At 41.3% G+C, this 13,603-nt stretch overlaps 1 protein-coding gene across 2 annotated transcripts in view; it reads left to right on the forward strand.

The window, feature by feature from the left end:
• UGGT1 (UDP-glucose glycoprotein glucosyltransferase 1) overlaps positions 1 to 13,603 on the forward strand; it is a 195,839-nt gene that overhangs the window by 36,377 nt on the left and 145,859 nt on the right. For both annotated transcript variants that reach the window (XM_073625471.1, XM_073625472.1), the window contains exons 7-10: positions 818 to 914; positions 6,154 to 6,229; positions 8,262 to 8,362; positions 11,409 to 11,508. In XM_073625471.1, the coding sequence (XP_073481572.1) occupies positions 818 to 914; positions 6,154 to 6,229; positions 8,262 to 8,362; positions 11,409 to 11,508 (374 nt within the window). The remainder of the gene's footprint in view (positions 1 to 817; positions 915 to 6,153; positions 6,230 to 8,261; positions 8,363 to 11,408; positions 11,509 to 13,603) is intronic.

The raw sequence follows: 13,603 nt of genomic DNA on the forward strand, positions 1-13,603 counted from the left end.
GCAGTAGGGAACCGGGAAGTGAAGCCGCAAGGCTTCACTTCCTGATTCCCTTACCGGAGATGGTGGCGGCAGCACCCGAGAGCCGAGCAACAGATCGGCTTCGGGTGCTGACAGCGCGGCCGCCCTGGACAGGTTAGTGTCCATATTTTAAAAGTCAGCAGCTGCAGTATTTGTAGCTGCTGACTGTAAAAAAAAAAAAAAAAAAATTGGCGGACCTCTGCTTTAAGGTATTGGGAGACTCGGCTCATATAACACTTATGTGTGACTTGTAACACTTCCTACATCCTCATGTTGGCTCATCACTGTTTGACCATTTTATCAATGAGCTGGCCAATAAGAAAGCTTGAAAGGAGGCATGCCAGCTCTCAGCAATGATGTGTTACAGTATGCTTAAGGGGGGTGCTTAAATTGTAGCCCCACAGCCAGTTTAAAATATTTATACTGATAGGTATACTTTAAGGATCGAACTGTGGACCTTCTTTACATTTTTTCTTCTTGCCATCCTTATTGTTTACCTCTTCTGCTTTTGTATTCTTATTATTGGAAACCAACTGAACTAATCTCCTTTTGGTCTGAAAATTCTTGGAAAACCTAGCTACTGTAGGCAAACTTTATCCACAGATTTTAATTTTTGAATATTCTCTGATCTTGTTATGTTAACCGGTATGTGTTGAAAAGCCTGTGCCCTACTCATTTGACATATTGTATATTCAAAAGAAAACTTTACTGAAGCTATATCTAAACCTTTATAGTTAAATATCCGAGCATACATGCTTCAGCTGTGATGTTATGTATAATGTACTTTTTGTTTCCACAGAATCCTGCAGCGGAGAAAGTTTTCCTCTCTGGTTATGGTGTGGAGCTGGCCATTAAAAGCACAGAGTATAAAGCTAAAGATGACACACAAGTTAAAGGTAACAAAGAAGTCTGATTACAAAATTATTATACTTCTTGTGAGAGGCTTCTGACTATTGCTTCTGCCTTGGTGGGCTCTACAGATTTTCTTCTGCAACATATGCCCAGCTCACATCCCCAATCTTTTTCAGTCACCGTGTCATGTCTTAGTGGCAGAAATCTAAAAAACTTTTAGGCTTCTTGCACACTAGCATTCTGCTAGAAGCTTAGGCCTCATGTACACTGCTGCTGGTAAACAGACAATAAGGAGCAGTCAGGCATTTTTTTTTTCAACTGCTCCTGAACTCTCCTCTATGTTATCTTATCAGTGCATGTACACAGGTTCATTTATAGTCCTTTCTAGGCAGTTGAGTTTAGAGGCTTTTTTTTGGAACCCAAAAAAATGCGTTCAGAAGCTGTGTTTAGAGGCATTTCAAATGCGGCCAAACGTGGCTACCTACGTTTAGGCACATTTTGGTCTAGAAGTGTTTTTAAAGGGAAACATTTTATTTATTACTTTTGAGCCTGGAAAATGCTAAAAACACACAACAAAAACTCAATTATCACTGCCTGCAAGCTTGATATACCATGTGATATTCCCCTCATCAGCTAATTATGCTGTACAATACACGACTTGCATTACTTGACGCTGAAGTTGAGTCACCAACAGAGGTTCTGGTGGCACGCTTTTCCTCATGTTGGTGTCCATGCAAACTAGACGGGGTCTAAACTTTTCCGAAAGAACATCAAAGGTAGCAGTTGACGTGTGTAAAATTAAAAGATTTCTCTGGGTAATTACGCAGCTGAACATACATATTAGAAAAGTATCCTGTGGACATGTGTTGAGCCATCAATGGCTGTGTCCAGTAATGACAAACTCTGGTCCTCTCATGCAATTTTCTACGTCTTTGGAGCCTTAGCAAAAGTAACATCAGGAGCATTTCCTCACACATGCTCATCATGGGATCCATATTAACAAACCAACCAAAAAATAACAGCTAGCTACAAGCACACTGCTTACTCAGCTGCTACTCACACTGTTCTCTCACAGAATGGATGAAATAGTTTAATAAATACTTGTTTGTAGTGCTTTCTAATTATTTGGGAGGGTCTCCTGAGGTTATTTTTAGTAAATGCTTCTAAACACAAACTCCGCTAAACGCGGCTTGTAAACGCTGCTAAACACACGTTTTTAAACGTGGATTACTAGCTGTGATGTTTCAGTGTTCAGGAGAGGTTGAGAAACGTCCCATGTACATGAAGCCTAATAGTGTTATCCTATGTGTCCATGCACACTGTTTCATGCTAGAAGCATTTTTCAAGCTTCAGTGTTTAGGAGCAGAAAAAAAAAATTTTGTACAGTTTTTGGGAGCATCTTCCCAGCGCTCTAGTGTTTTTTTTTTTTTTTTTTCATGTACTGTAAAAACACTAATAAAATGCTAATGCTACTACAAGCTGGTACGTAAATGCTATTATCAGCTTTTTTCATCCAGCCTTTTTTTCTAGCTTTTTTTGCGCTTATAAAAAACGCTAGTGTGCATGGAGCCTAAGGTTGAATTTGGAGTCTTGCAGTGCTTTACAGCACGCACATTAACCTATGTTATTTTGCTCTATACCAAAAATAAGGTTTCAAAGGACCTGCAGCATTTTTGTCAACGCAGTGCACCACAGCCTATGGATAGTTCACATCTGCCCAAATGCATGTGCCTTGTTGTGTTCGTAGTTGCACTGAGGTGTGATTCAAAATGAATGGCATCATATCACGCTTAGTTTTCTGCATTTTACCACGTGTTACCGCAAGCAACATTCTGAATCAGCCATTAACATTAGTTTGGGTAGACTAACAATTTAATATAGCCAACTTCTGGGCAGGATCAAGACTTTTGGTGCTAGTTAGACCTCATGTGAGTTTCAATTTTTTTAAAGCGCCATTCTGCCAAACAGTGGTATTTTAATTATAGTGGAATGGGAGCCCCAGATAACACAACACAACACATCATTCTTACACATGAAAATGATACAAGGAACTATCATATGCTTTAGCCTTCAGGACAATTGTTTCCTATGTGTCCCATTCAAACTGCAACGCAGCCTAGCGCTGTGCGAAAATGCAGACATGCTGCATTTTATCACAGAGCACCAGTCCGAATTGCAAAGCATCGCACCACCCGACATTGCAGTGTATGTTTTGTACATTTTACATACAGTTTAAAGCGGAGGTCCGCTGAAAAAAAAATATAAAAAGCCAGCAGCTACAAATACTGCAGCTGCTGACTTTTAATACATGGACACTCACCCGACCGAGGAGCCCGCGATGTCGGCAGCCGAAGCTGATCCGTCCGTCGGCTCTCGGCTGCTGCCGCTGCTGTCCTCGGTAAGGGAATAAGGAAGTGAAGCCATGCGGCTTCACTTCCTGGTTCCCTACTGCGCATGCGCGAGTCACGCTGCGCGTCCTCTCTGGTCCCTGCTGTGTTCTGTGTCTCACAGAATACAGCAGTGGAGGAGAGTGTAGGCACCGGAAGTGGCTTAGGTCACCGCAAGCGCCGCGGTGATCTATGCCAGGAAGTGGGAGCAAATACCTGTATTAGACAGGTATCTGCTCCCTCCTCCCCCCTGAAAGGTGCCAAATGTGACACCGGAGGGGGGGAGGAATCCAAAAAGTGGAAGTTCAATTTTTGGGTGGAACTCCACTTTAAGGGCAAATTCACACCAGTGCATTGATCTGCGTTTTTAATGCAGATGTAAAACGCAGATCAATCAAAGGACATCTGAAAAACAATTTTCAATGTGTCCTATTCACACCATAATGCTGCGCATGCATGTCAACGGCCGTCAAAATCGATGTCACCGGACATCAAAATGTATGTCAAGGGATGTCAGCCGCATTAAAACACGACTAAAATGGATGGAAATGTACATGCACAAGTCAGTGTAAATTGGCCCTCAGACATTTACTGAAAACTGAAATATCACGTTTGAGTGGACTGACATATTACATTGCTGGTTTGATAGCAGAGAATAAAATTAAGGTAAGAACTAAAAGGAATGAACTCGCTTTTAAGAAGCTGCATCACCACAAGTTGAAAATCCTTGTTGAATTCCCCAGGGGACCCAGTGCACAATAGTACCTGGACCTGTTCAAATCAGTGCAGTGGTTATTAAGCTAGGGTGGCTGGCAGGGCATCCCCACCGTTGTCTGACCATACTACTCACAAGAAGACCTATATTATTATTATTATTATTATTATACAGGATTTATATAGCGCCAATAGTTTGCGCAGCGCTTTACAATACGAGAGCAGACAGTACACTTACAATATAATTCAATACAGGAGGGATCAGAGGGCCCTGCTCGTTAGAGCTTACAATCTAGAAGGGAGAGTCAAGTGAAAAAAAAGGTAATAACTGTGGGGGATGAACTGATGGAGAAAATAAAAATGCAGTTGTTAGGTGTGGGTAGGATAGGGTTCTCTAAAGAGGAGGGTTTTCCAGGATCGTCTAAAAGCTAATAGAGTAGGAGATAATCAGGCAGGTTGGGGTAAGGGGTTCCATAGGATTGAAGATGCTCTGGAAAAGTCCTGGAGGCCAGCAAAGGAGGAGGTAACGAGGGAGCTAGAGAGCAGGATGTCTTGAGAGGAACGAAGAGAACGATTTGGTTGGTATTTTGAGACTAGGCTAGTGATGTAACTGGGGGCTAAATTGTGGATGGCTTTGTAAGAAGTTGTTAGTATTTTGAATTTAATTAGTTGGGTGAAGGGGAGCCAGTGGAGGGATTGACAGAGAGGAGTAGCAGACACAAAGCGATTGCTGAGGTGTATGAGTCTGGCAGCAGCATTCATGATGGATTGAAGGGGGGGGGGTAGCCTATGTAAAGGTAAGCCAATGAGTGTGGAGTTGCAGTAGTCAAGGCGAGAGATGGCCAGGGAGTGAATTAAGAGCTTTGTTGTGTCATTGTTTAGAAAGGGGCGTATTTTGGAGATGTTGCGGAGGTTGAGGCGGCAAGATTTGGACAGTGATTGGACGTGGGGCTTAAAAGAGTTCAGAGTCCAGGACTACACCTAGGACCTTGGCATGTGGGGATTGGCTGATAGTTGTGCCGTCGATTTTGACAGAGAGATCAGGGGAAGGTGCATGTGGTGGAGGAAAAATTATAAGTTCGGCTTTGGATAGATTAAGTTTGAGGAAGTGATGTGACATGCAGACTGATAAATATGTTAGTAAATTAGTGATACGTGAGGAGACTGAGGGAATGAGCTGAGGGGTAGAGAAATAGATTGTCGTCAGCGTAGAGATGGTATTTGAAGCCATGGGAGGCTATCAGCTGACCCAGGGAGGAGGTGTAGATTGAAAATAGGAGAAGCCCAAGAACAGAACCTAGGGGGACCCCAACAGAGAAAGGAAGAGAAGAGGAGGAAGTAGAGTTGTAAGTAATGCTAAAGGTGCATTTGTATAAGTAGGAAGGGAACCAGCGAAAAGTACATTCAAGGAGACCAACGGTGTGGAGTTTTTGTAGGAGGAGGTGGTGGTTAACCGTTTCAAAGGCAGCAGAAAGGTCCAAGAGTAGGAGTACAGAATAGTGTCCATTGGTTTTGGCCGTTAGTAGATCGTTTCTTAGTTTTAGGAGAGCTGTCTGTGGAGTGTTGAGGACAAAATCCAGACTGAAGGGAATCAAGAAGGCTATTCTCGGCAAGGTGGTTGCTCAGTTCTGAGTGACAGACACTCAGAGGAGAGGGGGCAGGAAAGACAGAGGAGAGTTCGCACAAGCTATCAGCTGCTTGACTTTTTACTCTGGTCTTTCTCAAGAGAATAGTTGGTGGCCAGGTCTGGGCTCAGTCTTTCTATTCCATGCAAGAAAGTCTATTCAGTACAAGGAAGACATTTGATTACCTGGAAGATGGCAGAGGGGTAGAGAAAAAGAGGCATAGGACTGCTAGATTAGATGGAGGGCTTCAGAAGGAAGAAAGGTGATGGCTTCAGTGCTGGCTGTGTTTCTCCTGTAGGAGTGCCTGTAAATTGGTCTTTAGCCTGGGGTGGAGTTACAGCCAGCACAATCAGTAAATAAATTTCCACTTATTAGCAAACCATGACGCAAATTTGAAGAGGACCTAGTGCTATACTCACTGGGAAATTGTCAAGGATTTTCCGCATTGCTGGAAAAATTTGTCCGTCTTCAAGTTCTCTCTCTTTGCATGCATTTTAAAAATAATTGTATATTTTAGATTCCTCACAGAAGTTATAATTCTCATAAATTTCTTTTAGGGGATGGGGTAAATTCCACAGTGGTGAGTGATGATACCACAGATGAAGTTCAAGGATTTCTGTTTGGAAAGCTCAAGTAAGTGAACTAAGAGTACAGTCTATACATAAGAGTGTTAGATTGGAATATGGAATAGATGAGAAATAGGTAATGGGCTATTGCTGACTTTCTTTGTCTTTGGCTTCAGTATTTTGAATGTCAATGCCAGAACTGCTCACCTACATACTTTAAAGGTATAACTAAAGGCAAAACTTTCTTTTTTGTTTTGGATAGAGTGGATAGGGGTTAGAACACCCATCAGTTTTTATTGCTGTCTGTGCCCCCGTTAAGAAGATTCGCTTCCCTAACTTGTCCTATTTACCATTATCATTGAAAGTGAAAGTAAAAGAAAATCCCAAATTTTGGGTTGTCCCCAGAAAAGTAATAGAGGGGAAATCTTCCAATGGGAATACCAGTTCTGGTGACCTGGGGCCCCCAAGGAATTCCCTTAATTTGCGGGGATTTCCTCTAACTTCCTGTTTGGCTATGGGACAGGAAGTGTAGGGTAATCTCCGCAATCGCACACAGAGGATGAAAAAAAAATCTAACAGGGTTTATAACCTTCCCTTCTCTATCCAAACTGAAAAAAAAGCCTATAGTTCTACTTTAGGATCACGGACTCAAGCTATTAGAGCTAGTTCACAACACAAAAACATCCTCCAGATCCATTCCGGATATGTTTCTGGATGCACTTTTTGATGCGTTCCAGTGTACTTTTGATGCATTTCCGAATGCATTCCAGATGCTTTTTTTTTCTTGTTTTTTTTCCCACTGTACTGGGGTCCGGTGCATTTTTGATGCATTCAAGTACATTCTGGTGCAGGGAAAATGCAGCATGTTCTACTTTTTTTTCTGGAACTGGAATACCCTGGAACTGACCATATTGGTGTGAACTATGCCATTGGAAAACATATAACCTACTTTCCATGCGTTGACGCAGAAAAAAAACGCACTGGACTTCATGTCGTATGAACTGGTCCTTAAATCATAGGGATAAACAAGGCAGCCAGGAAAATGGCATTTTCATGTGGAGAAATCTGTAGTGGCAGCCCATGAATTATAGCTTCTTTCCTTTAAAGCTGAACTCCAGACACAATCATTTTAATTTTAATATATTCCTCAATAGCCACAAATATTTAAATCCACTTTGTGTGCAGCATATGCCTTTGTAAACCCAGATATTAAAGCAGAGCTCCACCCAAAAGTGGAATTTCTGCTTTAAGGCCTCCTCCCCAGTTCCTGTTTGTGAGCTTTTGGGGAGGAAGGGGGTAGCGGGTACCCAATTTTGACGGGTACCCACTGCCACTTCCATTCCAGTCGCCTCCCTCCTGAAGTCTTCTGGGACACATGACCGGTCATAGAAGACTTTGGGACCGGTCACAGAGTGCAATGCCGCTTGCACATGCGCAGTGGGCACACGGCTGTAAAGCTGCAAGATGTCACAGCCAGGTGCCCATAGTAGAGATGCTGGCACTGCCGAGGGAAGAGAGAGGGTGAAAACTGCTGAGGTGAGTGCACCGCTGAATCGTGGGACAGGTGAGTGTGCATTTATTAAAAGTCAGCAGCTCCTGTTTTTGTAGTTGCTGACTTTTAATAAACACAAAAATGACTGTAACTCCTCTTTAAGTAGCAGTACAAAGCTTTTGCAGAGAGAAGAGCTGTGGGAGGGACCCAGCAGGCTTCACCCACTATAGGCTGCCTGCAGAAAACTACTGAAGTGGGTGGAAACATGCCCAGGACCGTGCGCAAGGAGAGAGAGCAGCAGTGACTGGTCTTTATTACAGCAAACTCTTGTACAAAGCCAAAGTTTAACGCTGGATTATTGCATAGATCTGGAAGAAATATACAAACCACACCAAGTTTTAAGTAAGAATACACATGCCTTTTTATTTTAGACAATATTTGCTTATCCTGGAGTTCAACTTTAAAAGATGTAACTTGGATAAGTGGATCTTTTATATAAGCTGCTTTGTCTGACTTTTATATACGATCATAAAGATCATAATTAGTCATGTCCATCTGGAGTCCAGTAGCCTTTCTTAAGTGTCGGTAATAAACTTTTTTTTTACAGACAGCTATACCCAGAGCTTAAAGAGCAGCTAAAAGAGCTGAGGAAACATTTGGTGGAAAGCACCAATGAAATGTCACCTTTGAAAGTCTGGGAGTTACAAGGTATGTCTAGAAGCACTGAAATTATTGGGTCTTATATGTTAAAATTTCTGAATCCATATATGTATCCACTGGCATAACTTGGGTAATTCTCCACTTTTGTGCCTAAACCCCCAAATCTAACTAGTTTTTCATATATGCCCATATGCCCCCACTCCTCTCACACCCATTTTATTTTATCATCCAATCCACTGGAGATTGATGCTAGCTTGTATGTTCCCCCCACCACCCTTTTACCCTTTTTTTTTCCTTGCCCCTTTTTTTTGTTAACAGTAACACAGTGCTAGAAGTTTAATGAAGAACAAGGGGTCAGACAATCCAGCAAAATAAAATATTTGAAAGAATATTACAAATTCTGTTTAGCGTAAAACCCATTCACAGAAAGCCAAGTATCATTGTATACTGATTTCAGACGAGTTCTTTATACATTTAGGCAAAACAACACTATGCATAAAGTGATGTCAACATAATTTGTCCATTTTATCATCTGTCTCTTCACACATGGCAACTGTAATTGCTTGGCGCTATTAGCTATTTGTGACAGCCATCTGCAGCTAACCTTGACCTTTTTCTTCCCCTGAAATCCCCATAGTTACATAGTAGGTGAGGTTGAAAAAAGACACAAGTCCATCAAGTCATATACCCCCAAATATGATAAAAAGACAGTTCACAAACAATATAGGTTGCCCAATATGGATTTATTTGAACATGAGTTGTAACAGTATATAATGACATTTTAGTTTGTTGGAATGTTATGCTGTTGAAAAAAGATTGTCGTCAATGTCCTGATCTGGTATACAACACTGTATCTATTAATGCTGCTGTCCTCGCAGTACGTCTCTGTGGAGCCAACTAAAAAAGAATTGTATGTAAAAAAAAGTGAAGAATCTAAATGCAAACAATGTCTGTAGAACTTACAGCAACTAAATTCTTATCTCTTCCCTTTATACATTAAGAGAAACTAATAGGGAGAATAGGGACAGTATTTGCCTTGAAGTATAACTAAAGGCAAAACCTTTTTTGTATTTTTTGGATAGAGTGGAGAGTTATTAGAACACTTGTCAGTTTTTATTGATGTCTATGCCCCCATTAGGGAGATTTGTCCTCTCTATTTGTCCTGTTTACCATTATCATTGAAAGTGAAAGCAAAAGAAAATCCCAAATTTTTGGGTTGTCCCCAGAAAAGTAGGGGGGAAATCTTCTAATGGGGGCACTAACTCTGGTGATCTGGGGTTCTCCAAGCAATTCCCTTAATTTGCAGGGATTTCCTCTCACTTCCTGTTTGGCTATGGGACAGGAAGTGAAGGGAAATCTCTGTAATCTGACAGGTGTTATAACCCTCCCTTACTCTATCCAAAATGAAAAAAGAATGTGCCTATAGTTCTACTTTAAATTTAGTTTTTGCTTTTGGCACTTAGGCAAATTAAGCAGATGATACAGTGTTTATCATTCAACCAGTGGGTTGAATGAAAAAAATCTGATTCGATACCCCCATCCACACACTTGATATGGATGGGGGAATCCTCCCCGCTGAGTTATTGTACTCTAAAGCCCCATACACACTATTAGATTTTCTGCAGATTTTTGTCTTCAGATTTACCAAAACCATATAATATGAAGTCAAACCTTAAGAGTTACAATTTGTATGCAATCAGGCAGGTCCTTGCCCTTGTTTTGGTAAATCTGAAGACAAAAATCGGCATAAAATCTAATAGTGTGTATGAGGATTTACAGTGGGGAGACTTCTCTGTCGTCAGTATATACTGATCGGGGCTGCTGGCTTTAGCTGGCGGCGCTAATCGAGCAGGGAAAATCTGACAGGGCAGTCAGAGACAATCTTTGCACAAAAGAAGTGCAATTTTTTATTTTTTTTTTAAATTGCAACTCACTACAACACGTGGTAATAGGTTACAATGCATTGTGGTGCGATTTAGTGTACATGCATTGGCTGATGCTGCACACCTGCCAAAACATAGGATATTGTCATGCAGTGCGGGGACAAGTTCGATATCGAACATGTTTTCAAGTTGCATTAGTGTGAATGGCCCCTAATACTTTGAGTTACTAACCTGGGCTGGCATACTGAAGGGGAGTCAAAACTCCTAAACTGCATGTTAGCTGCGAGTCAGTTTTAAAGGAGCAGCAATTGAGGCCCTGTATTCTTTCAGCACAGTTTTTCATAAAGTTACTGAGCTTTATATTCCCGATTGTGTTATGGTTTAGTTTACATCTTTTGATTGTGAGTGTCTAAAAGCACCCACAGTATATGTAAAGAACCAGTTGGGCAATTGTGGTTTCTTATCGCTATGCTAACTGTAAGCCCCCCGCTGTACTGTATCTCCTGAATTTGGTTCTTGGAAAGCTGAGAGATCCAGAACCTGTACAATACCCACACAGTTATGGCTGGTTTACTTATTTTTCACAAAACAACCCTCTAGGACAGGGATCTTCAAACTACGGCCCTCCAGCTGTTGCAGAACTACACATCCCATGAGGCATTGTAAAACTCTGACATTCACAGACATGGCTAGGCATGATGGGAATTGTAGTTCCTGAACAACTGGAGGGCCATAGTTTGAGGACCCCGGCTCTAGGATCACTGAATAGAAAATCTTGCTACAAAACATTTTGCTTGGTATCTGCCTCTTCTCTGTACAGCACCGCTCAGGCTGGGAGAGAAAAGGCAAGTGCAAGGTGCTGACAAGGAATATGTAGACAAACAATAGGATGACACATGACCGTGGTTATTTTTTTTCACTGTTCAGATGTATAGTGGGTGCGGGGAGGTGACTTGGGTGTATTGCTAAATGGCTGTAAAGAAATGTCAGGTCTCCATTCCTCCTCCGCTGTCCATTATGGCTGTGCATATCTCAGGACTGACTGCAGGTGAACAGCTCCCATATTTGTACTTCTGCCTGGAGTTCAGTCTTAAGATTCTTATTTAGTCTGTTTGGTTTTGCCAAGTCATTATGGTCACTGTAGTAAAATACTTACCATCATGTGTTTTTCTTTTCATATAAATATGTATACTTTTCTTATTCCCATTAAGATCTGAGCTTTCAGACTGCGGCTCGTATCCTGGCTGCTCCCTCCTCTGAAGCTCTGATGATCATGAAAGATTTGAGCCAGAATTTTCCTACTAAGGCCAGGTAACACTGTTTGTAATTCTGTTTGTTGTGATTTAGTTTTTCTGGTCCAGATTAATTGGATTTAAGGAAAGGAAAGCACCCTTTGCAAGCAGTCAGATTCCGGTTGATATTTTCTAATGCTGGTTTCTAGTAAATGTTTTTTAAAGGTTACTTGAGACCAGCTGAACGAAACAAAGTGGTACTGGTCCATATACACCATATAGTACAAAAGCATAATTGTATTGCCTGCATATAATGGCTGGCTGCCTTCAGACGTTGGTCTTCATCATGCCCTAAAGCGGTTGTAAACCTTCACATGTACCTAGAGAAGTGACTAGCATTAGGCGATACCCAGACATTAAACAAATCCTCCTACATAAGTTCTTCTGTAGATCATTCAGAAAACATACAGAAGAAAGGTTTCCTCCTTTCTCACAGCTGTTGATAACAGCCACAAGCTGAGTACTGCAGCTCCCTCCCCATCACCATTTTAAATTTTGGTGTCGGGAAAAGCTGCCAGAACTGAGTTATTCTGATAACATCGGAACCGGGCAGCAGAGAAACATGACACTCAGAGATTAGAAGAGAGACAAGTGCACAATATAGAGGGATGTGTTTTTTTTATATATATATATTTCATGTCTGAGGTTTACAACCACCTAACACAGGTCCCCTACTGCATTCTGTCATGATTTTATTAACATTGACTGCTCAAGCCCTGAAGAAGAAGTTTTTTTTCCCCCAAAAGTGTTGGCATTATTTGATGCTCGTAACCATTAGGCTGCAGTCACACCTTAGCGTTTTTTTTTTTCAGGCAGAAAGTCACACGGTTACCGTGATTTTTACTGTGTTTTTTGCCGTTATGAAGGGTATGAAGGTTAAAAGGTCACCAATGTAAAAAGCAGAAAAACGCCTGTAATCTGCCTAAAAAGAAGCTCATATACTTATTTGAGCTTTGGGCGTTTTGCTTCAGGTGACAAAACACTCAGATGTGAACAGTTGCCATTGAAATGAATGGAATTTTGCTTGTTGCGTGTTTTTTTTGGCATTTTTTCTGGCGTTTTACGAGCTGAAAATGCTCAGATGTGAATGCAGCCTTAAATGTTTCAAAAAGTCCTTCAAGTGATATAAACCTTTGTACCAGGCCCTCCTCAGTATACATCTATGCATGTAACAGGGGAAAGCATTTTATACAGAATACACAACTTCTGCTTGACTTAGGGTAAAAATATATCTCTTAACCACTTCAGCCCCGGAATTATTTACCCCCTTAATGATCGGTCCATTTTTTGCGATTCGGCACTGCGTTACTTTAACTGACAATTGCGCGGTCATGCGATGCTGTACCCAGTTAAAATTGACGTCCTTTTTTCCCACAAATAGGGCTTTCTTTTAGTGGTATTTGATCCCCACCTGTGTTTTTTATTTTTTGCGCTATAAACAAAAAAAAAAGCGTCAATTTTGAAAAAAAACCCAATATCTTTTACTTTCTGCTATAATACAATAATACATATCCAAAAAAAAATAAAAAAACTAATTTATTCATCGATTTAAGCCAATATGTATTTGTCTACATATGTTTGGTAAAATTGCAATAACCGTACATTGAATGGTTTGCGCAAAAGTTATAGCGTCTATAAAATAGGGGGTAGATTTATGGACTTTTTTTTAATTGTTTTTACTGGTAATGGTGGTGATATGCGATTTTTAGTGGGACTGCTACATTGCGGTGGATAAATCTGACCGTAAGTGACACTTTTTGGGGACCAGTGACACCAATACAGTGATCAGTGCTAAAAAAAATGCACTGATTACTGTATAAATGACACTTGCAGGAAAGGGGTTAACTACAGGGACGATCACAGGTTTAACTGTGTTCCCTCAGTGTGTTTTTAACTGTGTGGGAGAAGTGCTGACAGGAAAAACACAGAGATCGCTGTTCCTGATCACTAGGAACAGCAGATCTCCATGTTGTCCCCTGTCAGAACAGGGATCTGCCTTGTATACATAGGCAGATCCCCTTTCTGCCTCTCTGTACCATGACCTCAGGTGGCTGACAGACATCGGGTCTGCTGGGCACGCACATTGGCTCCTCCTGCTTGCAGCGGGCGCACAC

This window comes from Aquarana catesbeiana, linkage group LG04 (genome assembly GCF_042186555.1).
Source record: "Aquarana catesbeiana isolate 2022-GZ linkage group LG04, ASM4218655v1, whole genome shotgun sequence".
Taxonomy (NCBI): Eukaryota; Metazoa; Chordata; class Amphibia; order Anura; family Ranidae; genus Aquarana; species Aquarana catesbeiana.